General features: G+C 45.0%; 1 protein-coding gene across 5 annotated transcripts in view; it reads left to right on the forward strand.

Moving 5' to 3' along the window:
- Window positions 1-27,903, forward strand: part of SMOX (spermine oxidase) — a 133,675-nt gene that overhangs the window by 13,024 nt on the left and 92,748 nt on the right. For 4 of the 5 annotated variants that reach the window (XM_085577477.1, XM_085577476.1, XM_021535757.4 and 1 more), the window contains exons 2-4: window positions 13,338-13,572; window positions 18,526-18,752; window positions 27,174-27,347. In XM_085577477.1, the coding sequence (XP_085433603.1) occupies window positions 13,365-13,572; window positions 18,526-18,752; window positions 27,174-27,347 (609 nt within the window). In that variant the 5' untranslated portion in view covers window positions 13,338-13,364. The remainder of the gene's footprint in view (window positions 1-13,337; window positions 13,573-18,525; window positions 18,753-27,173; window positions 27,348-27,903) is intronic. The other variant, XM_085577479.1, reaches the window with a different exon arrangement.

Genomic DNA, 27,903 nt, shown 5'->3' on the forward strand with positions numbered 1-27,903 from the left:
GGCATCCAAAAGAAATGAGAGTGGGCTGCTACAGATGGTCTCCCCAAACTGTTGGATGTGTTGATAGCATGTTTTCTGTTGCTATACACACCAATATTGCCTTTATCTCCCATCCAAATCTGCTGGGTATTGATGTTCACTCAATCCGTCATCAACTTCAAGTTGGGCTTGACTTCAACCTGTCCTTATTAAAGAGTGAAGAAGGCTCTGTCATGCAGTTGATAAGGGAATTTAGAAATAAAAGTGCATATTAAACTGTCAGTAGCATTTTTTCCCGTCTTTATGTGGAAAAGAAATAATGGCATGTGTTGTTTTCTTCCTCCTGCGTGGGCAGTTTCTAGACATGCACTTGCATGATTGTTTTTCAAAGCCAAGATAACCCTTAGGTTGGTCCTGTCTGGCCCCTGCCTGCTACAGATCAAACCCACACCCAGACAGGCAGGAATCAAAAGCAGAACACCTGCTTGGTTGGTCTCTAGTGTGTTCTTTGCAGAAAGCTTTAAAAATGTGTTTTAACAGACAGTGAGGAGGTGAGATTTGTGACGCTGTGGGTTTGCCCTTGTGGCTGAGCATGGATGAGCTGTCCTTGTAGAGGGAGCCACAGTAGGATTGTGTCACTCTAGGTCTTCATTAGGGTCATTAAGCACTATTTTAAGTTTCCTGAGCTTAAGTCACAGAAGATCTGATGTCTGGAGTCAAGGCTTGGCCTGTGACAGGCAGTCCTTTGGAAAGCTGTGCAAAGATCCTCGTGTTTCTCCAAAGCAGTGCCCTGTATTTCAGAAAGGAACATTGTGAGCGAGGAGAACAAGTTTCAGATCACATGTTCCCCAGCAAATACTTTCCTTTCGATAGGAAGACTTGTTGGAGAATGTTAATTGAGTCCCTTTTTAAATGAAGGAGGCTTTGCTTCCTTCCCAAGTTTTCAAAACAAATTTTCCAAATACAGTGCCTATGTTTCATTCAAGTGTAAATCCTTTCTCTTTAACCTGGAAGTTATCCCAGAAAAAAGCCTATCCATTCACTGCAGGACAGACCTTTGTGGTTGTAGAAGAAAAAAAAGAAGTGGATCAAATTGTCCAAACAGGAAGGGTATTAAGAAAAGCCTTTGCTCAGTGAGTGGAGCTCTCATTTCAGTTTAAATGGTATCCTACAAATTTCACTTTACATCTCCATTGCTTTTGAAGCATCACACAATGATTGAGGTGTCTGCTAAATTTAGAAATGACAATTTAGAAATGACAATTTTTTCCTTGCCAACATGCCAGCCTAGCTGCAGGGATTTCAGCATGTAGTTATGGGATGGATGCAAGGGGTGATTTGAAATTTACTGGCTTGTTATCTCATCCGACTTGCACATAGCTCTGTCCTGGAAGGGATTTAATACCTTACACTGATGCCTTTTCTTTCAGAGGGCATTAATGGAAATGCTTTTCTGGCACAGTCAGGTGCTTGTGATGTTTTACATTCGGTGGAGCTGAGGTACTGAAAGGGTCCAGCGTGGTGTGCTGAATAAAATGAGCTCCCACCTAAACACGTTGAAACTGTGCTTTATTTTGAGCAAGTTACGGGTTGGATTGTCGCTCTTTTACTGCAGTCACATGGGAAGGCTGTGGAAACAGAGATAAATCACAAGTGTCCCAATTCACAGTTTCTACTGTTTACCATATGACAAATCTTCCTGCTCTGTGAAAAATGTCTTAGATCCAAAATACATCTTTTTTTTTCTTTCCTCAGCCTGTGGTATTTAATTACTCTCTTTCTGAGCGACGTTTTATCTCAGTTCTGTGAAGCTGTTTGAGGCACAATTTATGCAGAGGATCAATACCAAAGTAAACTTCCCTTTGTTTTCGTAAAATGTCTTGATTGTCACAGAGAAGAAACATTTTGAGTTCAGGTGTGTTGGGAGAAATGAAAGGCACCTTGCAGCAGTGGTAATCCATCACTGGAGTGCATCCCACAGCACTCCAGGCTACACTTTACCTGCAAGGCACTTAAAACCTCAAAGCACAAGAAGTCGACTGGAGGAGGTTTTCTGTTGGAATCTTCAGACAAAATTTCATCCTCGGGCTTTGTTTTGAAGTTTGCAACAAGATGGGAACAGAAGCGAAGGTGTCATTGTTGTGTTTTCATCTCTTTCCTCACCCACCCTTCTGTTTCTTGTCTTCGGTGTTGTTTGACCTTTAAAGATCCCTTGCAGCCCCAACTATTCTGTGATTCCATGATTCGTGAGCTGTTTCTGCTCTCTGCTCCATTCTGCACTCAGGAGGAAAATCACTCAGCAGAGGGAATTGTTCCTGTCGCTTTACACCAAAAATGTGTCCCTGTATAAAAGATTTTCCATAGCAGTACTGATTTCCTTTGGATATCTCTGCACGACCTGAGTGCAGACAGTCTGTAGTGAGTAGATCTCTTTGCTTTTGTATTGAAATATTTCTTATTGTCGTGCTCAAACCCATGGGGAAAATCCCCATCTTCTTCAAGGGAAACTTTTGCTGGGACCAGACAGCCAATCTGTCAGCCATAACCCAGCCCTCAGGATCTCAGGACTTCCTTCCCCACCTGAATTCCCCTGCCCTGGGCTCTGTGCTGCTCTGGGGCGTGCTTGTGCAGACAGCAGGATGGAGAAGGCTGCGTGAATCGCAGCGTGCTGAGGCCAGCCCTGGGTACGTGTCTGCTGCCTCAGAGCTGGAACATGTGGTTTGTTTAATGCTCCAGCAAAGCATGAGCCCAGGGAAAGTCTCTTTGATACAGCTGCACCTGGAGAGACATATTTTTCCTGGAGTCACGACTAGTCTGTTCCAGGCTGAAGTCAATCCAGTTACTGTGGGAGTAAATCCATGTGGTGTTTGGCTTTTCTAATTGTGGTTCTCTTCCCATAGTGTTGCTGTTGGATTTAATGATTTTCCCTGTGGCTTGAATGGTAAAGATGTGGTAACTGCTTGGGGATGGCTTAAAATCAAAGATTCAGTGTGGGTGTTGCTTTCAAAAAGAGAAGAAATAATGCTATTTCAAGAGCTGTGCTGCTATTTCAGGGCAGTTTGGTAGGTCTGGGTTCTGAGAAGTGGTGAGAAAAAATAATTGCTTTTGGCTATCATGTCTCATATGGTGTGTCCTGAAATGATCCTCATGTACACATAGAGCTGGAACCAGTACTGAGCCTCTCTGCATGGGGATTTGCTCCCTGTCTCACCCTCCTGGTACAGAAGATGGGAGGAGCAGAAAAGATTCTGTTGAAATTTTGCTCCCAAGCTTGCTGCGACGAATTTAAAACCCCAAACCACAGCAAATTCCCAAGTGTAATATGGACACCAATGTTTATTTGACTGAGACACGATTGTGTTCTGAGTTGTGCAAACACAGGCATATTTCCTATTTAATTAAGGCTCATTTTATGAATTAAGATTCCCAAACAGTTGGAGAAAGAAGGAGGGTGAAAGAGATAAGATCTCAAGGTTGTGCAGATGGGATAAGGTACAGCTCTTTTTGGCAGCTGAAATATGACTTCTGCGGGAAACTTGCTTGCAGCATTGTTCTATTAATTATGCCAGTGTTTTTAGCTTATAACATTTTTTTTTTCCTGTAGTTTACTGTCTGTCTTTCCTTCCTTTTACAGTCCTGAAACACCAAGCTTTGCTTCTGCCAGGAGTGTAGGAGGGGCAGATACCTCCCAATGCTCAGTGTGATTGAGGAGCTGGAAACAGAGGTCAGCAGGGCTGGAAATAGGGAAAAAAATCCTATATGGGTCCACCAGAGCCTGGAAAGCTGTCAAAGACACAGGAAAAGGCAGGCCAGTTTGGGACTGGTTGTTGCTTGTCCTGTTTAGTTCAACTCTGAGTTGTTCCTGAGCTGTCAACCCTTTGTCCTGTCAGGCTGACAGAGCCAAACTGCAGCTTGGTGCACTGCTTTAGGTTCTTGCCAGCTGTTCCTAGATCCCTGGTGGTCAGTAGGATTTGGAGACCAAAGGCACTGGAATTCTTGGCTAGATCATAATTTTTGTCACCAGGATTAAGATGGGAGTATCCTGTTCACTGCAGCAGGTGGAGTACAACTGGTGTCCTCCTGTTCTTCAGCTTCTCCTGGCTGAAGGAGGAGAGTGTTGTGGCAGTAACAGCTGTCTCTGTGATGGGTAGATATTCTGGGAAGCATTCTGGGATGTAGGTGGGACCTTCTGCCTATCTGCAGCCTTCCAAACAAGGGGATGCTGATGTGCCAGCTACAGCACGTGCTTTTTCAGTCTGCAGAGGATTTGCAGAGCAGTGGATGTACTGGATTTGCTCCTCTGTTGCCCAAGGAACATGCCAAAGCTGTTCTTTTTGTCCCTGCAGTGGAACTCCTTTCAGCTGTGTAATACTGTAGCCTCAGGCACGAGAACCACAGCGTTGCAGTTCTGCTCATGCTGCAGGCAGGGACAGGAGAAGCTCTGTAGCCCACACTACGTTCTCATCCCATTTCTCTGGGAATCACTTGGGGATGATGACTGCCTCCAGAGGGAGTTTGTGATGGTGGAGAGAATCCTCTAGTCCTTCATTTTATCCCCACACTGTAAATTAAGATGCTGCCCTACTCACCAAGTTGTGTTCCTGGTAACAGCTCCCATCCCAGCCCCTCGGAGCTGACAGAGCCTGCCATGTTCTCACAGTACCCTTCAGCCAGAGGAGCACAATTATTTTCATTTCTTTTTCCTCAGATGAGGAGGATTTGAAAAACACATAATGGTGCATTTTATCAGCGAGTTTTAAATGGTGTGATTCATCCTCTGTGACGTTCCTTGGTTTATTTTTTTGGATATCCGTGCAGTTCTGACAGTGCCAAGCGCTGTAAGGAAGTGCCCCGTGGCAGACAACCTGCTCTGCCCATATGTTCCCTTTTAAAAAAAAGAAAAAAAACCCAGCTCATAATAGGAAGTCTTTATACTGCATGCCAAGACGCTTGGGGCTTGTTAAATATATTCTACTTGTCAACAACTACCCAATTTAAAAAGTAGCCTTGGTGTGAATCAGCTTTGAACAAGTTCATTTGACTCAAGGGATATTTGCAGGCATTAAAACAAGTTGGATCACAGTGGTAAAAATGTGCAGTGGTTTCCTGATCAAAAGCACCATCCAGTGAACTTTTGTTTTGTTTTGGTTTGTATTGATCTCTTCCAGACCTTCAAAAGTGCAGAGATTTTCCCAGTTGGTGATTTTGGAGAGTGAAGGAGGTTTATTGGACCGAGTGTTTCTGGGGACCACTCAGTGTGTTGCTGGAAAATCAAGTGGCAAAAGATGTGCCTGGTGCCTCCAAAGTAGCAGGAAATCTCATTCTGGAACTTGTTCCACTATCTTCATTGATTGAGAGTTAATTATAAAATGTCAAATGTCATGGTTAAGGGTCTTTTTCAGCCTGTGTGGTTCTCTAAGTGCTGTGGTTTATTCTCTTCCTCCCCCCTGCATTTTTCCTGAATGATGGTGTTGTGGAAAGAGGCAAAGGGGATGGTTGTCCTGGATCATACTTGCAAAAAAAATACTGTTTTTCAGAACATTTTTTTTTGTTGTTGTTGAAGAATTCAAACATTTCTGCTTCACTTTCTGGGCCAGCAGTGCAGGATATAGCAGGGTGCTGTGGTGGCAGCCTGTATTCTGCATAAGGTGTTATGGCCTCAGCTTTAATCTCCACCACCTTTGGGCTTCTTCTCTTTCATAGCTTTTGGAGTAGTTCACAGAGTTTGTTATTTGTTCTGTGTGCACTGAAGAAGCACAGCTTCTTCCCAGCTTGGGAAGAAGAGACAATTTAGTATGGCCCCTTCCCTGACTCTCCAGAGATGATAGGAGAAGATGTTCCTGCAAGTGAGGGGGTAAATGAAGTTTAGGCTTGGTAATGTCAACATCTCAGAGTAAAGTAAACATCTCAGAGTAAAGGAGACCTGAGTTTGGACAGGCAAAGGTTAATGCTGTATTTCCCTGTCTCTTTTGGGATGTGTTCAGAGGAAGAAGAGCACAGAGCCAGCCTAAAAGTCCCTGTTGTCTTCAAAAAACCACTGCCGAGGAGGTTTGGGAGCGAGCTGCAGGTTTGGTGTGTGGGAAAACGGGAAGTGTTTTGGCACGCTGCTGTCCAAGAGTACACGTGGTGTGTCATTAATGCCTTTCCTTCCTTGATGTCTGATCCAGCCTGAACTCCCTGGGTGTCAGTCGCTGGGGTGGGTCAGTAATTTGTAAATGGAGCTGGTGATGCTGATGTGAGATCAGCATTTTCAGTGCCTTGAGCCACATTTGATGGCTTGGGCTTTTACAGGGATAAATTGTAGTGGATGGTAGCATTTATCTTCAATTCCAACTTGTTTTTGTCTCACAGCCACCCCTATAAATTCCAGCATCTCTCTGGAAATAAAACCACTTTATTTTAGATTCTGCTTGTGGAAATACAAGGCAGGACACAAGTTGCTTGCTGGGACAGGAATGCTGGCTTGTTTCTGCGAGTCTGTGTTTCTTGTAGCACCATGGTGAGAAGGATGAGCCTGGTCATCTTTCCATCATAGGGCTGGTGGGCAGAGATGGGGCATGCAGGATAAATGGTGTGGGATGCAGCAGAGACGGTGCTGCAGAGATGATGGAGATATTCCACTCAAAATCTTGAGACCAGGCAGGATTGCTCACTCAGGCTCACGTGTCCCCGTGCAGCATCTGCAAGGCTCTTTGCTCTGGTCAGGCAGGAAGAGGTTATGGGAATGGAGCCTCACTGGTAGGAAAAGCAGAGATTTTGCATCTGTCTCCTTTGTTTCAAGTATTGGAAAACACTGTGTTCAAGGAGATCATGCTGGTGATGGTCCTACTTGGAGCAGCAGGTTGGAGCAGAGCCTTTCTGACCCACACTTCAGTTGCTGTGAGCTGTCAGAACAGGTCTCTGCCCACACCTGGCTGCAGCCTGCAAAAGAGGGGAGCAGAACTGGGCTGGGACCAAGTGACTCCTTCCAACTGCTGCATCCACCTGGCAAACCTGTTCACACCAAAATCCTGGCTTGGATAAAACCTGAGCACAAGGCTGACGAGGAAGTGGCACTCTGCAGGTGGTTTCAGCCCAGGAGCTGGAGGTGAGCTGCCAGCACGTGCAGGTGTAACACGAGTTGATCCCAGTGGTGCTATACTGTCAGGTTTATTGAGCTTGGGAAGGGCTCTGGCATGTACAGAGGAGACTGTGGACCATCAGCCAGCTCCTGTAGCTCTGCAGGTAGCTGAGTAAACAAGGTGTGTCTGCTTCCAGTGCAGTAAAGCTCCCGTGGATCCACAAATACAGCTGGCCTGGACTGGTGTTTGCACAACTCCTGCACAAAGGCAGCTTGGAACAGCAGGCTGGTATCACCCTGTGTCTGACTGACGTGGGAGGACATGGGATCAATTAATAACACTCCTGAAAGGGTGTAAATGGTGATTTTGAAAAGGGTTGTGAGTTTGGCATACAGACTGCTGGGTTAAAAAGGAGGGAGAGGGAAAAAAGACATCTTCCAGTTTGACATGTTTGCAGCGTGCAGAGCTTGGAAAGAGCATCTTGAAATAACAGGCAGTAAAGATTAATGTGCTTGTGTCTGAGAAGGCTGATGAAAGGGGGAAGGAGGGAGAAGTTACAAAATGCTTGCTTGTTGTGCCAGGAGCTGTGGAGAACCACAGCTCACAGAGCTGGGAGGCACTGACAGGCAGTGCTGGAGCCAGCCCAGAAATCCCTTCCACTTCAGTTCTGTATCTGCTCAGAGATATGATGTGTCCTGACCTGTGCTCAGGGAACAGCCTGAGTCTGAGACCTGCAAAGGTGTTCAAGGAGATAAAATTGCTCCAACCAGAATAATCCTTCCAAGCACTTCTCCATCTGCTTAGGGAAAAAGGTGCATTAGAGATGATGACTGGTAATTTTGTTATTGCAGTTCCTTAGGTGAGTGTTCTGCACTACAACCATGCTCAGTACAAGGAGTGCTGGGTTGTGTAATGAGATAATGGCCTAGGAAGTGTAGGGTCTTTACATCTGCTGAATAAGTCACCTTTCTCTTTCTGTGTGGTGGAGCTTTTGCCTTCGGGCTCAACTAGCAGTGCTTTCAGATAAACACTTCTCTTTATGCAGCTGATGAAATAATAGGTTATTACATCTATTGAAAAAAGGCTTTTGAAACTCTGGATCAGAAAGTTTACTAGTATCATTATTTTTTTTTTCTTTTTTTTTTTTACTGTTTTCATCATGGTAATTTCCCAAGGTGCAAAGGCCACAAAATTTTATTTTGCAATTCAAACCTGGCCATCTCCATTGAATTGGCAGATAATTCTCTGCACCACAGCCCGGTCTTCTGCTGGGACTGGAGTGGAAATGTTTATGACAGATTGGATCCTGAGTTGAAAGCTTCAACCAGTATCCTCTCTGTCTTTAGAGAAAAGTATTTCAACAGCTGATTGGTGTCATTGTTAAAATTAGATATTTTATTTTTGTTGTGATTTTTTTTCCTAGCTTCTGCTCTTGGTTTCTCAATCTCACTTTGTGTCTGCTTAGATTGAATTAATTTGGTGTTAGATTTTCTCTGTAAACACTTTCAGGCTGTGATGACAAACCTGTATTATAAACACATGTGGGTGCAGTGCCCCTTCATGTGTTGATAGTATTTTGAATAGCTGCACTTAAAATAATGAGGAAATAGTAGTGTGTTTATTTCTTGTGCTTCCATTTAGTCTTTCAGCTGACTCTTGTTGCTTTTATTGAAAGTTCCTTTCAAACACATGCAATATGATTGCTTAGCTTTCTGATTAGGGATGATGCTTAACTTTCATCAAATAAAAACCTACAGGGAATAATAAAGTGATGCTGGTAAATTTTTTTGCTGGTCTGTGCAGTCAGCAGGGAATTTGTTTGTGTTGATGATGCATTTCTCACCCTCCAGACTGGCTGTTACACTTGTTAGTGTGAAGGCTGTCGATTCAACACGATTTAAGAGCACTCAGAAAGGTCGGGTGACCTTTTAAAACTGTCTGTAAGCTCCCTTCCAGCTCAGCCAGCCAGAGACAGGAATGCCAGAGGTCAGCAGGATGGATCTCTCCTCCTCTCCATGCCCTCAAAGGCTGTGGGCACCAAATGCCAGCTGAACACCTGAAACAGTGACAGAGTGAGATGGGTCCCACTGGGTTAACCATGAATTTGGTGTGGGAGTGCCAGCAGTCCCAGCTCATGGGTAAATGACAGCCTGCTGTGTGATAGAGTCTGAAGGAAGGTCACTTTTTAAAGATTAACCAATCCTGGTGGAAAACCCTAAACAACCCCCCAAATCCCAACCAACGCTCAGCCAAGCCTTCAAGCACACAAGCCTTGTTTTCAGAGCATTGCCTTGCCCAAGTCTTTGTGTCACCAGGGCTACAACAATACTGCCACAGGAGAAGTTGGGTGAGCTAAGAATAGCAGATTTCCTTGAGAAATGCTTTTGTTTATTTTGGTTTCCTATTTTTAAATAGTTGGAGCCATAATGACCTTTTTCTGAGGGGTCCTAGAAGAATGTCTGGTCACAGAGTATTGTTGTAACAAGGAGGGCAGTTATGAACTGCCTTAATTCTCTGGCTTCTTCCTTGTGACCTGCAAGATTTTACTTGCAGAATAATGGGGAAAAAATAATGAAATTGTCACCCCACTGAACTTGTAGTGGGTACAAATGCCAGGAATGGAAACCCATGATTCTGGCTTGGTAGAATGATGCCTATCTTAGAAGAGATATTTTTACAAATATTTGTCTGCTGGAAAACAGAAATTATGTTCAGGATTTATTTTATTTTATTTTATTTTATTTTATTTTTGGGAGGGGTTAGTGTTAGGCATTTTTTTAAAGGTGTTTTTTTTTTTTTTTTTTTTTTTGAATGAAGGAAATGGACAGGAGTGAGAGAGGTTGAAAGGAGAGTAATTTCTCCTAAGGAGAAGGGACAGAATGGTGATACAGACTGAGAAGAGGAGGCAAGCCTAGAAGTACAAGTGATTAAAATATCCTGAGTGAAGCAGTTACAAGCACAAGAGCTAAGAGGATGGAAGCTGTATATTTTAGACAAAGAAAGATGTGTATTTGGATATTTTCTTCTTGTGGGTAACCAGTGTCTCTTGGCTGTCTCACAGGAAAGCTGTAAGCAAGACAAAGCAGGGGAATTTTACTTTGAATTAAGCTGTGATTTAGTGCTGCCCTTACTCTAGGGTGTACACCAAGTAAAATTACAGTCTGAGGGAGATTCACAGCACAACAGCCAACACACTTCTTACCCTGTGATTAAAAGAGAAAAGAAAAAAAGAAAAAAACAAAATAAAATAGAAACAAGCCTTTTTGGCAATCAAGAAGTAAAAAGCCAAACTGTCTTTGTGTCAGAGGACCTGGTAATATCACTGGCTCAAGAGCCCTGACTGCTGGCTTGGCAAGTGCTGAAGGGAGAGCACACAATGGGTGACAGAAAATAGGACACAGGCCCAAGCTGTGCCAAGGGAAATACAGGTTGGACATGAGGAAAAAGTTTTTTACAGATAGAGTGATAAAGTTCTGGAGTTTTCTGCCCAGGGAGGTGGTGGAGTCCCCATCCCTGGATGTGTTTAAACAAAGCCTGGATGTGGCACTGGGTGCCAGGGTTTAGGTGAGGTGTTGGGGCTGGGTTGGACTCGATGATCTTGAAGGTCTCTTCCAACCTGGTCATTCTGTGAATTCTGTTTTATGTGCTTGTCTCACTCATGAAACAAGAGGGAATAATTGATACTGAAATAAAGTGTAGCAGGGGCCTTCTGTATTTATATCACCTGTTCATTCCACTCTGGAATGTGGATCCTGGTTAGAAAGCTCAAGCTTTTTCTAAATTTTAATTGCCTTTCCCTGCTGGTTTTATGATACAGGTTGTTGGCTAATTAAGGGTGGTTTCCAAATCAGGGTTCTGTACATGCAAAATACCCTGCTTTCTCATCTGTCTAGACAAACCATCTAATCCAGTATTAAAATGCTGAAATAGGAGGGAAAGCATTTTCTTAGAGCTTTCATGTGAAGAATTCACAAGAGCTTGCCAAAGCCAGGAGGAGGAAAGCTGTGCTTGAAGGCTGAGCTAAAACCCTTCAATTTCTACTGGATATAGATGGCAGAAAAGATGCTCCTTTACTGTGGCAATGAAAATACATGGATTAAAGTGTTCTCAGGACAACGAGAAGGGGAGAGGGTTGTAGAATGTCTGTGGGAAGAAATTCTTCCCTTCTGTTCTGCCCTAGTGAGACCCCACCTGAAGTGCTGGGACCCCCAACAACAGAAGGAGCTGGAGCAGCTGGAGTGAGTCCAGAGGAGGCCATGGAGATGCTTCAAGGGCTGGAGCCCCTCTGCTCTGGAACCAGGCTGGGAGAACTGGGGGTGCTCACCTGGAGAAGGGAAGGCTCCAGGGAGAACTCAGAGCCCCTTCCAGAGCCTAAAGGGGGCTTACAAAAAAGACAGGGAGCGACTTTTTCACAGGCAGACAGTGATAGAACAAGGAGGGAACAGTTTTAAACTAGAGAGAGCTTGATTGGACATTAGGATGAAGATCTTCCCTGTGAGGGTGCTGAGGTTATGGCACAGGGTGCCCAGAGCAGCTGTGGCTGCCCCTGGATCCCTGGAAGTGTCCAAGGCCAGGCTGGATGGGGCTTGGAGCAACCTGGGCTACTGGAAGCTGTTCCTGTCCATGGCAGGGGGTGGGAATGGGATGAGCTGGAAGGTCCCATCCGTCAGAATTCTGTGATCTGCCTTCTGTTGGGCTGTGGCCGTTGGAAACTCTGCAGTGGCAGTTGGAGCTGAGGCAGGGCCAGCTGGGACAAGCTGCAGTGGCAGAATCAGAGTTTGCACACACTGTGCAAATCCCCCTTGCAGGTGAGTCCACAGAAGGGTGGCTTGAGCTGAAGCTGTTTCAGTTGAAGCCAAACATTTTCAAAAGAGTTGTCAGAGTTCCAGTGGGACCACTCTCCTCTTCATACCACTGCCTCAATCCCTGCCGACTGCAGTCTGGTGTCAGCTCCCTTACAGAGAGTGGATATTGCTTGGTCAACATACATAAATCCTCTAAAATCCTGGAGAAAAAGGGACTCTTCAAACGAAACTGCTTCATTGTGCTTCATTAGTTCCTGTGATGATTTACTGCAGTAGGCCAGCAGTGTTTTAAGTCGACCCTTCTGGTGATGGAAGAGAGGAGTAGGAGTCTTTGTCAGTGGCCAAATGTTGGGAGAATTGAGGAAGAACTCAGAATGGATATCCAGCAGCTTGGCAACAGGTAGAGGCAGCACACTATGAGCTCCTTGGATACCTCTGGAGAGGGAGGAGGGGGAGGCAAGGAATTGTGTGCGTGCTTTATCCAAATCACTGTGCATCAGCTGATTCCAGGGCGGATAAGTTCTGGGCTGTGCATTTATCCTTTGCAAGTTGGGACTCATGTCCAGCTCAGGTCTGGAGGGGTAGGAATCTCTGCACCCTGTTCTTTGTGCTCCTGAGGGCAGGTGTGAACCACCCAGAACCAGCTAAGTACACACTGGCTTTTGTAGATAAAGACATCCCACACTGCCCATCCCTGATCAGGGTTGAACCTTAACCATGGACTCAGGCCATGGTCCCACCTACTAAAATGATGTGGTGGGACCTGAGAAATAAGGGTAGATAGCAGTAGAAAGGTGACTTGTAGGAGTTTGCAAAGGAAAACAGGGGAGGAGGTGGAGATTTGGGTAGATTTGGACTAGTCAGGACTGGCGTGGGTTTGAACCTCTCATCTAAGCCTGAGGCTGACCCTGATGTGGCAGGACTGTGTTGGCTCCAGGGGCTGCATTTTGTGAAATTTTGGAGTGGCCCTTGTTGACATTTTCCTGTCTGTCCCATTTCTGTAATGACTGGCTTGAGATCCAATGTCCTTGCTTTGAGCTAAATCCTCCTTACCTCCTCCCCTACTTAGAGGATCTGAAATTCAGGCTTTGTGGTTGCCACAGTGGCAAAGTGCAGCTTCATTGCTGGGTTGTGGAGCTTGTCAGCACTGGGGACGTGGTTCTCTTTCTTTTAAAAGTCTTCACCACAAAATTACCACTTTTGGAGGTTACATAAAAAGATGTGTCTTTGAAAGTCCTTTGACTTGTTTGGAAATAGTCTACATGGCATGAAGGGGTGGAGATTTCTGGAGTTCTTGGTGCTCCAGGCTAAAAAGTTGTTTTGCATCCTAGCTTGACCTCAGTTATCCTTTCTGTGCATCCCGTGTTGAAGGCTGGGTCTAACTCACCAAGCTTTTCTTTTCCACTGGATTTCTTCATTTTTGATCCTTTTAACTGCAGAGGATAAGCTCAATCTGATCTCCCTGAACACACCTGTCCCCTTCCTCCTACAGGTTCCTTAGAAAGAGAGCTTGGACGGCATGCAAAGTTGTGAAATATCTGCAGACAGCACGGATGATCCTCTTAGTAGTGGCCTACGGAGAAAGCGACAGCCTCGAATAGTCGTGATCGGTGCTGGGCTCGCGGGCCTGTCGGCAGCCAAGGCGCTCCTGGAAAGCGGATTCACGGATGTAACAGTCCTCGAGGCGACCGACCGCATCGGGGGCCGCGTGCAGAGCGTCCAAATCGGTGAGAGCGGCTCTGGGAGCCCTTCAAATCGGAGGGTTTGGGCAGGTTGTGCAAGGCAGGCCTCAGAGACAGCAGAGCTAAGCGTTAGCCGTGAGATTTGTCAGCAGAAAAATTACACAAGAAGTAGAAAGTAAGGACAAATAGAAGAATGGTTTGTGTATTAATGCTTGGCTAGCATAACTTGCTAAGTTACAGAAAAGTGTATCTAGCGAGATATTAGGAAGTTCTAAGCTTACTAATGGAACTTTGTGCATTGTATCTTAAGGTTCAGAGGCCTTGGCATGAAGTTAAAAACATCTGTGGCTTTGATTTTAGCCCGTGGAAGAAGCTGCCAACTTTGTATGAAGAATTACAAGTCACAAGGGTTTGAGTAGTGTGGTATTGGAATTAACACAGGATGAAAAAGTAGAATTTTAGTATTTTAAAATAAAGGATTCAAGGGGACAAGATGGAGGGATTTGGGCATGTCCTGACCTTCTTCTTGCCCTCCATATCTTGCTGTGATGGTGACACTTTTCTATTGGTTTAAGGTAGAGACACACTGTCCAACATAAATGATAGATATTGGCATGTTATTGTAAACATAGTACATGTAGTTTTTGGTATAAAATAGTGACATCACCCCAGGGGGGTGGGAGTCTGTCGCAAACCGACAGCTCCTTGAGAAAGCATGTTAGAGATGCAAGAAAATAAACAACTTGAGAAGCTGACCCTACACATTCTGACTTCTTTGGCCATGCAGGCTGGGAGAAAAAGACTTTTTACAATCTCAGGGTCACCTCAACCACCAGACCCCTGAGAACAAGCAGATATTGTATTCAAAATAAGCAAGCATTGTTTTAACCAAAGATACATGTGCTTTTAGTGGTTGGATAGAACTACTGTCAATATGCTTTTGCTTTGTGTGATTGGTCAGGAAGCTTTTAAAGTATGTTGTAACATTGAGTTGTCTGCTTCCTGGGATGTGAGCTGCTGGCATCTTCCCATTGTCATAACCATGTAATGAGGCTGATGCTGGAAAATAAACAGCTCAAGACGCGTTCCTGAGCAGTCCCATCCCGTTGGTGATTTGTACAGACCCCCAGTGGGTGATAAGCAGCACCTGCAGAGGGCTGCTGGTGGGGTTTGTGTGGCCACGAGGTCAAATGAGCCTTGGAAATGGGGTTATGTGTGTGTGTGAAATGCTTTGGGGTGTGGCGGTGTCAGCAGAATAAATATTTAAATCCTTGGGCGCCTCTCAGGGTGAGTAGGTGGTTCTGTGCTGTCTCCTGCCTCAGTTGTGACCCAGGGCTGCTGCAAACCTGTGTTCCCATGAAATGAAAGATTTGGGTGATTGTTTTCTCTCGCACAGGAGGAGCTCTGTGTAACAGGATTGAGTGACTACGCAGACAGTTTCCACCCAGGTTTTCCAGCCTTACTCCTTCCCAGGAGCAGCCAAATCTCCAGGCTGTTTCTCAGGGCTTAGAGCCCTTGGAAAGGGGAAACCCCGAACTGTTCTGCTTCACAAACAACCCCATTCATTTCCCTAGACCTAATTTACTGTGTAGGGTGCTACCCACTGGGAATAAGGCTGCTGGAAAAACATCTTCAGTGTATCACTTTATCCTGATTATCAGTTTTCCTACCTCTGCAGCCTCCTTTCTTACTGTGTAATAAAGGTGCAGACTCAGAATATTTGAATACCAGGTCAATTTAAAAATCTCTACAGGCAAAACTCCTGGAACAAACATTGTCCTTTGAAGCACAGGAGTCACTGAAGCTCTTCTTGGTAATCCAGAGGGACATTGCCTGTTTCTTCTCTGCAGGAGGCATAAAGCTCTCTGCTTTTCCTGAATTGCTTTCCTGATTTCAGTTAACTAATTCTAGTTCTGATCCCACTCTGGATATTACTTTTGCCCTCTTGCTGCCCTGCTTTCTTTTTATTTCTTAGGTGCTTACATCACTTACTGTGTTTTGCTTGATAAACTCACTACAGTAAATAAACAGCAATCTCCTGTGAACTTGGTCAACATACAAGGGAAACCAATGGAAAGGCAGTTGGAAAAATCTAATCTCCAGGGTTTTGAGTAGGGCACTTTACATTCTGCTGCGACTTGGCACAGAGGTTAGGATGGGAAGTGTGTCCTTTACACACAGTCCACTGTATTAAAAATATCCTGGATCATGCCTGTGAGAGGAGGGAAGTGTGAAAGAGCTGAAATCTTTGGGGAGTAACAGATCATTCTCCCAGGGCACCTGTGAAATAGTTCTGGTGTTTTGGTACTGAGGCCGATTCTCTTCCCTTTGCCCACCTTCACAGGTAACTCATATCTGCCTTTGCTGGGAATCCACCTCCGCCTCATTAACACCTCTTAATTAACAGGAGAGGAGAGCAGGTGTTTCAGTCTGGAGGCAATCTCGGAGTTTGTAGATGTAACTGTTAGTCGCAGAGCAGAGGCTGGCATCCAAAGTCTTAGTTTTTTATTAATTTTTTAAAACTCCAAACTGTGTTATCTTTCTCTTATCTTCTTACCTGCCAGCTCTCAAGGTTGCCTGGTGTGGGTGTGGGCTGCAGTTCTCTGCCAAGGTGGATCTGTGTTCTGGCTCTGGCCTCTCCTGTCTGCACACTTGATTAAAGATCTGATTTAAATTTCAGCAGAGCTAATAATTCAGAAGAAATCCTTCCCTGTGAGGGTTGGGAGGCCCTGGCACAGGGTGCCCAGAGAAGCTGTGGCTGCCCCTGGTTCCCTGGAAGTGTCCAAGGCCAGGGCTTGGAGCAACCTGAACTAGTGGAAGGTGTCCCTGCCCATGTCAGGGATTGGGAACAAGATGATCTTTTAGGTCCCTTCCAAACCCTAAACCATTCTGGCATTGTGGCACCTTCTCAGGGTTATATCTGAATCCCTCCCCCTCACTGAGCCATGTCTTGTAGGGGATAGTATTTTCTCTCAAGTGCACAGACTGTTGCTTTTCAGCCCAGGGTTGTAATTTGGATATTCAGGGGTTTGGTTCTAGCACAGGTAAGGGAGAGGGTTTGTGTCTTTGTGCATTGTGTGTTTCCTGCATGTGACCTATAACATCTGAATCCAGTGCAGCTATTGCAGCTATTTCACAATTACCCAAGAGATGGCCAAGGCTGAAAAGGGAAATGTGAAAGTTGCCATCCCTATCCAGGAGGTTTGATGGACAATCTGTGTGCTTTTCTGCCTTTTCTTTTTTTTTTTTTTTTTTTCTTTTTCTGTATGGCTTGATTCATTCCAAATAGATTAATTTTGAACCTAAAATCCTTTAAGGCCCTGAAAGTAAATTTGCTGTCTCTGTTTAAAAGAACTTTATTTAATTTCACACTTTTAAATAACTAATCATTTAACTTACACTTGGTGAGAGCTGGCTTATCTGGTAGTGATGATAGTGAGCATGGATATTACAGGCAAAAATTAGTTTTTAATTTGTTGGTATTTGATTATGTTCCACACAGCTCAACAGGAGAACTTGGAACACATCATCACTGTCACCAAGCACTAAGGCAGCAGCAGGACCTGCTGGCAAATTGTTTTCTTTGAAAAATCAGGTGTCTCAGCAGGATTTCTGTGCAGCAGAGACCAAACTCCTGCCCTAGAGCAGGAGGCAGCATCCTGCTGCTGCTTGGAACAGCCAGACTTGCAGGAGGATTGCATTAACCAGGGAACTGCCACTTGCAATATTGATGAGCTCTCTACCTTTGGCTGCCAGTGTTCAGTCATTTCCACCTGGCTGGGTGCTCTGGGGTGTGTTGGAGTCAGTGGCACCTGAAGTGTTCAGGTCTGCGTGTTGCTGCTGCTCTCTGGAGCAGGTGCTGTGCTCTAGAAACCTCCTGCTGCACTGCAGGTTTTGAAGGGCAGGCAGCACAGCTCTCACTGACAAAGGGGCTGCTTGGGAAATGAGATCTGTGGAACTTCCCTCAGAGGCAGGAGCTCAGCCAGGGAACAGCATTCCTTGGAGCTTTCACCCTTTAAACCTGACTGCAGCACAGCTCAGTGCTGCAGTGCCTCTCTGTCTGAGCATACATTTACATCTTAAACAGCAAATGATAGCTGGGAACTGCACCATCCTTTCTTCATCAGGCAGGATTCTATTAATTACCCTGCTTAATCAGGTATTCTCACATCGCTGCAATGGTGCTGGGAGATGCCCAGCTCTGTCAGACTTTAAACTAGCTTTGGCCTTCTGAGAATCTGTCAGAATATGAGGGATACATGACCCAAGCTTATTTTTAGCACCTCCTTTCAGCTGCTGAGCATCCCCCTGTACTCTCAGCCTGGTCTGGCAGTGCTGGATTTGGGGGAACAAAGCCCTGGAGCAAATCCTGATATTGTAAAGGATGCGGTGAGTGGGGCTGGCCAAACTCTTTATGTTTTTCAAGTAGAAGAGAGTACAGGTGATGAAAACAAAATGCTTTTGGTGTTTAGCCTGACAGTGCCTCTTTTTAAAGAACCTGATATATAAATATCCAAAGGCTTAACTAGTAAAATACAGCCTATTTACTCATTTGGGGAATGGAAATGCATGTTTTATTGCAGTTAATCTGAGGTGTTTTTGTAAATAACAACCATTTTTAGTCACATGACAAGGTTCAGTATTCAGGTCAATGTTGCAATCCACACTTCCCTACATCTCCGTGCTGGCAACAACTGTGGTGAGAACTGGGAACTGAGAAGGGCTGAATTTCTCCTTAAATCTCAAAGGTGTGTGACTGTGAAGGATCTTTATTGCAACATCCCATCCTTCTGGCAAAACTCAAACCTGTATCCCAGAGGACCAGTTTGAAGAATGCTGGCATTGTGTCGAACAGAGAAAACTCCCTTAAGGGATGTTCAAACATGTGCAGTCCTTGGGCAATTCTGCTTTTGCACATTTTATTCAGGGCTGAGCGTGAGAAGCTTCCAGGAAAACACAGGCTTCCATAACCAGTTTGCTTGGCTTCCTCTCCTGCAGGGCATGCCACTTTTGAACTGGGAGCTACGTGGATTCATGGTTCACATGGAAACCCAGTCTATCATCTAGCAGAAGACAATGGTTTGCTTGAAGAGACCACTGACAGCGAGAGGAGCGTTGGGCGGATCAGTCTTTACTCCAAGAATGGGGTGGCTTATCACCTCACCAACAACGGGCAGAGGATCCCGAAAGATGTGGTTGAAGAATTCAGTGATTTATACAACGAGGTTGGTGGTGTCCAGCTGCTTTGTCAAGTGGTAGAATTGTCTGGAGCACTGAGACCCCTTGGCAGTTAGAACATTCTAGGATGAAGGTAGAAAAACAGTGGTGTCTTGAATTTCTTTGGAAAAACAATGTTTTCTCTCATCTGCTTCACTGCACTCCATTTCTCTGATGTGGGATTAACTCTCTGTGGTGAGGAAGAACCATCTTTCTGTGTTTGTAATCTATTTAATCACTTCCAGCAACTATTTCTGGGGAGATCCAGTAATTAATCCAGTATCTAATTAAAAGAGTAGTGGAAGGATCAAATTGCTAAACAAAGTAGAAGGCAAAACCTTAGCAACAACCAGCTAAATATTGTATCCCTGTGACTTTTTATTGGTTATAAATACTATGAAATGCTGTGTGGTGTGCCAAAGTCAGTGCAGTTTTGTAGGAATTGTGTTTTTGCATCAGAAGGAAAGGAACATCTTTTCTGGGAGATTCAGACCAGTGTGGATTTCAGTTGAAGGTTATTTAAACTCTGTTGCTTGCCAAAGTTAATTATAATTATTCCCCACATTTTTTTAATGTTGGTTGTGAAGTACATTTAGAGGGGTCAGTGCAGACTGTCTGGCCCTCCAGGTAATGTGATCTCTCAGTAGGTTGTAGAAAATGGAACAAAACATGAGTATTTTCATCAGGCTGTAGCCGTGCCTAAAACCTTCAGATTTTCATCTGACAGCGAACTTCAGTATTTGACTCTTGGCTGAACACTCACTAGACTCAGGTTACTCTTGCATACTTTGTTTAAAAATATGTCTGGGAGCATTAGAAACATCACTGTAGCCTGTGAAGAATTATCAAGAATTGGGTGGGGAGCAGAAAAAGGGTTTATTTTCTTTCTAGAAGATTTTTGGCACTTTCCTGTGTTTCTGAACTGGAATAAGTGATGGGATGGCACAAAATCATTTCAGTTTCAGAGAGGAGTAGTAGGAATTTCAAAGAAATCTCATTTTGGGAAGGATTTGCCAACCTGTGGACAATGTCTTGGACAAATGCAGGTGGATATAATTCATCTGAACAGTTTTTCATATTGCTGGGTTAAAAAAAATGAGTGAGACTTTTTCCAGGCAGGAAAAGAAGACAGGTGAGATGTGTGTGGAGGATGATTAACAGCAACTGGGGCTAGAAGGAGTAAATTAAAATACTGCAGTGTGCAGCATTATTTATGTAAATGGAACGCTGCCAAACTGTGTGCAGGGCTCGGTGATCATCCTGTCTGGAAGATGATAGGAAAATTTCCAGCAAAGGAAGGGCAGACTCCAAAATGAGAAGGGAATATAAAGCTGAGAGCCACTTAGTTTTGAGATAAACCCAGTAAGATAAAGGCCATAGCAAGGTACCAGTGTTTTAGAAATAATTAATTTGGTAAATCTACCTTTTATTTTAAAGGGGAGAGAAAGGGGCAGCCAGTGACATGAGAGAGCAGCACATTAAAAGTTAATCTTCTTTACACAACACCTAATTAGCTTATCATTGCCACAGGAGATCTGTATCGCTAGGAGACAGAAAAGGCTTTCACATTTATGGATTGTAAAAATGTCTGCAGCCACTCGTGGTGATAAAAACTACTTCAGGGGCAGCTGGAGCCAAGCAGGGGACATCAGCAGCCCCTTAATTGCTCTTGCTGGGAGGGGCTTTCTCTGCCCTCCTCCAAAGCCTGCTGGAATTGCTTGGAGGAGCAGCTCATGGTTTTGGGGAGCTGCTTGTCCCAGCCTCTTTGGAGCGCCAGGCTGAGGGTCTGTTCTGATTTGAGGCATTTGGCTGTGGAATTTTATTCCGTGCTCTGCCTAGGAAAAGTGGGACTTCAGGCAAGCTCTGTGATCTCATAAAAACAGTTAAAATGGCTGAAGGAAATACAAGTGCCCTGGAGGGAGGGCAGCCAGGAGCAGGCGTGTGGCTTTGGGGACGTTTTCCTCTGGCTTGAAGTGCAGAGGGTGTTCCACACATGCTGAGTTTCTGATTTGTGTTTTGGGGTGTCCCCCACTTCCCCAGCATTACTGTGAGAGTGTGAGAACCTGGCACAGGCTGCCCAGAGAAGCTGTGGCTGCCCCTGGATCCTTGGGAGTGTCCAAGGCCAGGTTGGATGTGGCTTGGATCAGTTTGGTCTAATGGAAGGTGTCCCTGCCCATGGCAGGGCAGTTGGAACAAAACAATCCTCAATGTCCCTTCCGACCCAGCCCATTCTGTGATTCTGTGAGGGGTTTTTTGCATGTTCATTAGAGGTTATTTGATTTTTTTTTTTTTTTTGGCCAAAGGTCTGTTGCTTTAACAGGTGGTGAAATGGATGCTGGGGAGGTTCAGCAGGAATTTTCACTTGTGCATCTCTTTTTTTTTTTTTTTTAAGGAGGTGGATTTTATGATTGGTTTTGTTAAAGCATTTTGCAATTGTCCAGGATAAAAAGTCATATTACAAATCACTAAATCCAGAGATTAGGGTCTTCCTTTATCTCATAGGAGCTCCCTGGCCTTGCTGAGGTTTTTATTAGCAATCCCACCATCATGTCATCTCACTCCTTTAGAGGAAGCTGAGACAGCAAAGGCTGTGACACACCCTGTCCTGAGCTGAAAAGAAAGCTCCCCCCACAAAACAGCCAGCAACCCATGATGGGTGCAAAGCCTGATCAGGGATGTAGGGCTGGCATGATCAGTGGAAAATGTATCCCTGAATGAGCAGGGCTAAATTTGTCACCCTTCCAAGGTCCTGCCCTGCATGCACAGCCGGCTCGCTCCCCCTCACTCACACCCTGCCTGGCTGTGCCTGCAGCTGCTGCTGGGGCTCCAGCCTGTGCCTTCAGCTCTGCTTCCCCAGCTGGGTCTCTCTGGCCCCGGTTATCTTGTCATCTGGATATCAAATTCGAGGGAATTCAAAGTGCAGGGGGTCTCCCTTCAGTTTCACTGGGCCATGTGCAGTCTCTGAAACTGCATTTTAGCAAGGTGAGATCTCTGTGCTGAATTTTCCTGGAGTGAAAGGCAAAGCACCCCTGTACCTCTAGAGCTTTGCCTCACTAATTCATCTGGAAAGTCCTTAGGCTTTTTCCAGGCACTTATCCAATCTTTTTTGGCTGGCTTCTTCTACCTCAATACAAGTTTTGCTGCGTTTTTGTTTGCAGTAGCCTGCATTTTTAATAGCTGTAGGGATGTCTCACAAGAGCTTTATTTGGTTATGAGGAAGCAGAGCAGTCAGACTGCTTGAAGACTGCTCAGCTCTTCATTTCTCCAGCAGAAAGTTCCTTGGGAGAGGCTGTTGCCCTGCACTGGGGTCAGTCAGGATCTGTCAGGAGCTTGTGGCTGAGGTGACCTGAATTCTTCTCGTGGAAGGAGGGCAGTGCCTTCAAGGAAACTCTCCAGTCCTGCAGAGCATCTACCTGGTCTCCCAACTGTGCATTGCCAAGGGAAACACCATGAGACAGGGCAGGACTTTTAGGATTGTCCTTCTTAGACTGTGTGCTGTGTGGGGCTGGCAGTGCTCAGGGTCATTGTCACTCCATTTGGTCAGTCTCCAAAAGGAAAGAGGCACCTGGGAGGTTTCCCCAGAGTGTGATGCCCACATCAGGAATCTGTAATCTTCCCATCTTCCTCTCCACTCCTTCTAGGATACCTGGGGGAATCCTGGGGCTGGGAGAGGATTTTAGCTCTTTTTGCTTCTACCACATCTGCATGACTCTCAGGCAAATGACCAGAGGGACCTGTGAGGGTAATGGCTGCACCTTTGGGGCCTGTGTGTGTGATTAATGCCTCAGAAATTGTGAACAGTTTATCTCAGTTTATCTCAGAGCTGTTCCTCTGTCCCTTCTAAGTCCTCATTTCTCTTTCCAGAGAGGTGTTTCAAGCTGATTCCCAGGTATTAGTGAAAGGTGGGAAGTAGTGAACTGGACACGTTAAAAGCAGCCAAAAAAACACAGTTCGTCACCAGCCTGATTTAGGAGGAGTGCCTGCTTGTTACTTCAGCTTTTCAGCAAGGATGTGGTCCCTGAAGAGCTGCTTCCCAGGAACCCTCCCTTTAACAATCAGCTAATTAATGGCCTTGTTATCTGTCAGCTTTCTCCTGTGTGCTGCAACAGCTTCTGGGGGAGGGATGCCAAAGAATGACAACGTTTCCATCCTCCTCACCCCCACCCTGTGCTGGGCTTCCTGCCATCCGCAATTAAGCTCCGGTGCCTCGCCTTGCAGTTATCATGGAAAGCAGGACCAAAGGGCCACCGAGAGTCACCATTCCCTCCCTGCCTCTATTGCACTGGCAGATGTCTGGCCTGGGAACAGCACAGCCCTATCTCCATCAGGGCTTTTTACTGGACAGGGATTAAGTCACAGCAATTTTTAAGCCAAGTGAGCAAAAGACAATGCTGGGCATCATCAGCGGTGCTGACAGGAAGGAGTGTGGATGGGGATGTGCTTTCCTGACCTCCTTCAGCGTGGAGAAACTTCTTTATTTAGCTTTGTTCTTCCTAAGAAACTGCCTTTTCCTGTGGTGGAGGAGCACGTAGGTAGTAAATAAACACGTGGTTGAGGAAGCCTGTAGGTAACAGAGGGGACATCCCTGCTGGAATCCACGTTCCCTGCACAGACCCTGGTTGTAGGATGCACCAAAGCTGTTCAGAAAGAAGACAGAGGATGGAAGCTGAAGTGAAACTGTTTCAGGACTGTGGACATTCAGTTAACTCATTTAAACTTCTTACCTTCAACCCCTTCTGTCTTGCAGACCCAGGGAGCTGGGTTTGTTCACCTTGGAGAAAAGAAGGCTCCAAGGAGACCTTCCAGCATCTTCCAGTGCCTAAAGGGGCTCCAAGACAGCTGGAGTGTGATTTTGGACAAGGGATGGAGAGACAGGACAAGGGGAATGGCTTCCCAGTGAGAGAGGGCAGGGTTAGATGGGATGTTGGGGAAGAATTGTTCCCTGTGAGGGTGGTGAGGTCCTGGAATGGATTTCCCAGGGAAGCTATGGCTACCCCTGGATCCCTGGAAGTGTCCAAAGCCAGGTTGGACGGGGCTTGGAGCAACCTGGGATGGTGGAAGGTGTCCCTGCCCATGGCAGGGGGTGAGACTGGATGGGCTTTAAGGTCCCTTCCAACCCAAACTATTCCATGATTCTGTGAATTCCCTGGAGAATTGTGTATAAGCCTTCAGAATGAGGGAAGGAAAACTGCATAGAATAGAATCTGTCTTTTACTTCTATTTTTTCAGACAGGCTTCTAGGGCCACTTGTTCTGTCCTAGCTCACAGAAACTTTAGAGTGAGACATGTTTAGGTCATCCTGCTGGGATGTGAGATTGCCAGTGGTAGGAGATGGGAGTTGATGCAGTCTGTCCTTTGGTGTTGCTCTCTGCTTGTATCAGGTGTGTGATAATAGAAAAACAAAGGTTGTATGGACTGTCTGTGGTGTAGCTCTCCTTGCTGGGCATGGAGCTCTGGTTTGGATGCAGGGAGATTTTGTAGGGTTAACTAGAAAATCAGCGGCATCTTTTGGGTCATTCTTGTTGTTACCTTTCCCCAGGATCTTTGAGGGAAAGTCCATTTCTACTCTCTCAGGAACCCTGCTGCTGAAATGCTGAAACGATTTGAGGAGTATGGGTTTTCAGATACTACAGTTGCCTGTTCCCAGTGACCCGAGGGATGGTCCCATAGGAATGACAGTGCTTTCCCCATCTAGGGATGGAAAGCCTGGATAATTCCAACTCCAGACAGCACAATTTTGCTCCTGCTTCATTGGAAATCTGCCTTAAATGAGGTGTCCTAGCGAAGCTCTTCCATAGCTTCTTACACAGGATGTTTGCTGCTCATACTCATTAAAACATACATTTAAAGCATCTTTTTCATTCATTTATTCTGACCATATATCTCTCAATGCAGGACCTGCTATTGTTTCTCCTTTTGCTTCTTGCCTACCACAGCTTTGCCTCCTGTTCTTCCTCGGATGGTTCAGCACCCCCAAGAATCAGAATATCCTGAGTTGGAAGTGACTTAGGAGGATCATCAAGTTCAGCTCTTGGGCCTGCAAAGGAAAACTGCCAGAATCACACCTTGTGTCTGAGGGTGTTGTCCAAACGCTTTTTAAACTTGAAAAGCAAGGAAATAACAGGAGAAATAAGAAATCCTGATGGGATTAAATTTACCTGCTGTCTGATCAATGGGATGGCACCTCCAGGAGAGGCTTTCCTGGATGGTTACAGCACAGAGAATTTGTGCCTTCCTGCCCTGCTCTCTGTGGAGCAGTGAAGAATAGAATGGTTAACAAAACCATAGTCAGGCTCACTTCTCCTGTGGGCCAAGTGGTGGCTGGGTTTTAGCAGGGCTTTGCTTGTCCTGTGAGTTTGTTATCTGCTTACAGAGCTCAATCAGCTTATGGAAGCCGAGCTGATTGTGCTGACGCAAGGTCTGTGCAGCCCGGACCTGCTGCAAGTGCTTGTGGCCTCAGAAACTCAGGGACCTGAGAACCAGGGGATGCTGGAACTGCTAAAGTTTCCTTTGCTGGAAGCCTTTGTTTCATACAGGACGTTGGGCCCCACCTTTCTTGTCTGAGAATCTCCTTGGAATGGCTGTGTCCCAGGCAGTGTCTGCAATTCTCTTCTATCTTTACCAGTCCCACTCATTTTCCTTGTGATTGTTTCTTCTCTGTTTTTATAGTTTATTTCACCCCCCTTTTTTTTTTTCCATCCTTTCACTTATTTTCTTCAATTTCCTCCTCATCCCTTACTTGTCAACTCACCTTCCTCCATTTGCTCACAGACCTCCTCTCTCTCCTACCACTGCAAAGTGTTTCTCCTCCTCCCTTTCCTCTTCTTCCCTCTATTTTGCCTCCTCAAATTCACTTTATTCTTAAAACTTGAGATAAAATCAAGCTCTTGGGGAAAATTGGAGTGGGAAGAACATAAACCATAGTTGATTAGCCCTATCAGCAAGGAATGGAAAACTCCAGGAGCTTTTGGAAGGCAAGGTTGCCACAGTTTTTACCAGCTTTCTACCAGATATTTACTGTAGACTTCAACTTGTCGACATATCCAAATCATCTGTCTCAGAAAAATGATCATAAGGTGTAATCAAGCCATCTTTGACAGGAAAAACACCCCAAGCAGGGATATCCCCTGTGCTTGTAAGATTATTGTTCACCCTGTGGCATGTTGTGAATGAGTAGGGGACACACTCTGGACAAACAAGTCATTAATGGGATGTGCTGCATTTCTGAGAGGCATCTTTTGAAAGCTTTCCTGTATTAAAAGATTCCTCTTGAAGTTTTTTTTTTTGTTTTTTTTTTTTTTTTCCATAGAAAGGAACATCCCTGATGCAATTGCAGGCTCTTCTGACAATATTGTAGATAGAAATACAAGTTTTTCCAGGCAACCACAAGCAGAGGGCTGAGGTGGATGGTGTTTCCTTGCCTTTACGTAGCTTGTATGGAAAACTGGGGTTAAAAAACACCAGGAATATCTTCAAAAAAGAACAATTTGTTACAAGGGTTTTTTACTCTGGCTCCTGGTGAGGGGCTCTAGAGATGTTTTCCATGGATTTCTACCTGTCTTGTGCAAAAGTAAAATGTGTGTGCATACAGAATTCCTCTGCTGTTTGTCACTTCCTGATTTCATGGGATGTTGGAATCCAAAATGCAGAGAATTCTCAGAACTTTAGGCCTATAAGCCAAAGCTTAGAATTAAACAGAGGATTTTATCTGAGATCTTTGAGAAGGCTTCCAAACTTAAATACTAGAAGTGAGAATGTGGATTTATAATTTAAAGAAGAAACATGTTAAGCTAAAAAGAAGAAAGTTCAGAGTTTTAGAATTTAAGATATCGAAAAAATAGAAGTAGTTACAATGATAAGTAAGAAGTTTAGAATACTTTACTATAGGTTTATGTATCATAATATAATTAACTAAGAAAGCTTACACTGTAGCATAAATCCATAAAACAAAATATTTAAGGATTGACTAAAAAACATAAATATCCTTATTAACAGTGTTTTATTAATCAATAAATCCTTAAAAGGTCTTAAAGCTAGAGGTCTTGTGACCTTCTAAACCATGCAGTAAAGATGTGAGCCAAGCTCACCTCTCCTGTTGATGTAGAAGATAAGAAAAATATATCACATCATCTAAAAAACTCAAAAAGCTCATCTCTAACTCATACAAAAATCCTTCAAAAGTCCCCATAAATGGGACAAGAGAAAAACAGCTGTGAAACTGAATTCACCCACTCTGGTGGATTCCTTCTAAATAATGGAGAGGGTGGAAGGGCTGCTCTCAAACCTGGGACACGGAGGCGGGAGAAGAGCCGGTGCTTTTTATCACCGTGGGGTGTGCTGGGAGGAGGAGCTGATCCGAATGCTCTGGGTTGGCACAGGTGAAGGAGCATCCTGCTGGGGATCCCATCCTTGTGTCCTGTCTCTGGCAGGTCTATAACCTGACTCAGGAGTTCTTCCAACGAGGTAAACCAGTCAATGCCGAGAGCCAGAACAGCGTGGGCGTTTTCACGCGGGACGTCGTGCGCAAACGCGTCAAGGCCGACCCGGATGACACGGAGGCCGTCAAGAGGCTGAAACTGGCCATGATCCAGCAGTACCTGAAGGTTGGTGTGCACATCATTGGGGTGCAAATGAATCCTCAGCCTCAGGCACCTGGCTGAGCCCTGCCCAGCCCTGGAAATTGCTTTTTGTGCCCTCTTGCAGTTTGTGTTGCTGTTGACAACTTTCTCTCCTGATGCAAATCCAAAGACAGTGGATCTGCAAGGAATAATGCCTTTACTCTTTTTTTTTTTTTTTTTTCCCTTACCTTAAAACGCCAGTTGTCTTAATAGAAGAGGCTTTCCTAAACCTTGTTAGTTTTTCTGGTGTGATTTAGATTTTTTTTGCCACCTAAAGCTACTCTATTTTCAGGTTATTTTAGTAATGTCTTATCTTGTGACTTACACCTGCACCCCCTGATCCTGCCTGAGTGTTTTTTACCTCTCAGAGATCAAAAGAAATGTAACTTTGATGCTAGTAATTTGCTGAAGAAATCCCCAGAAAGCATTTTGAAGGTAGAGCAATGAAACCCAAGACAGATTGCATAAAGCCAGCTTTCCACACAGCTTCCATGGTTCTTTTTATCTCCTTGGTGCCTTGGCTAAATGAGTTCTCTGTGAG

This window comes from Lonchura striata, chromosome 4 (assembly GCF_050655825.1).
Source record: "Lonchura striata isolate lonStrDom1 chromosome 4, ASM5065582v1, whole genome shotgun sequence".
NCBI classification, from domain to species: Eukaryota; Metazoa; Chordata; class Aves; order Passeriformes; family Estrildidae; genus Lonchura; species Lonchura striata.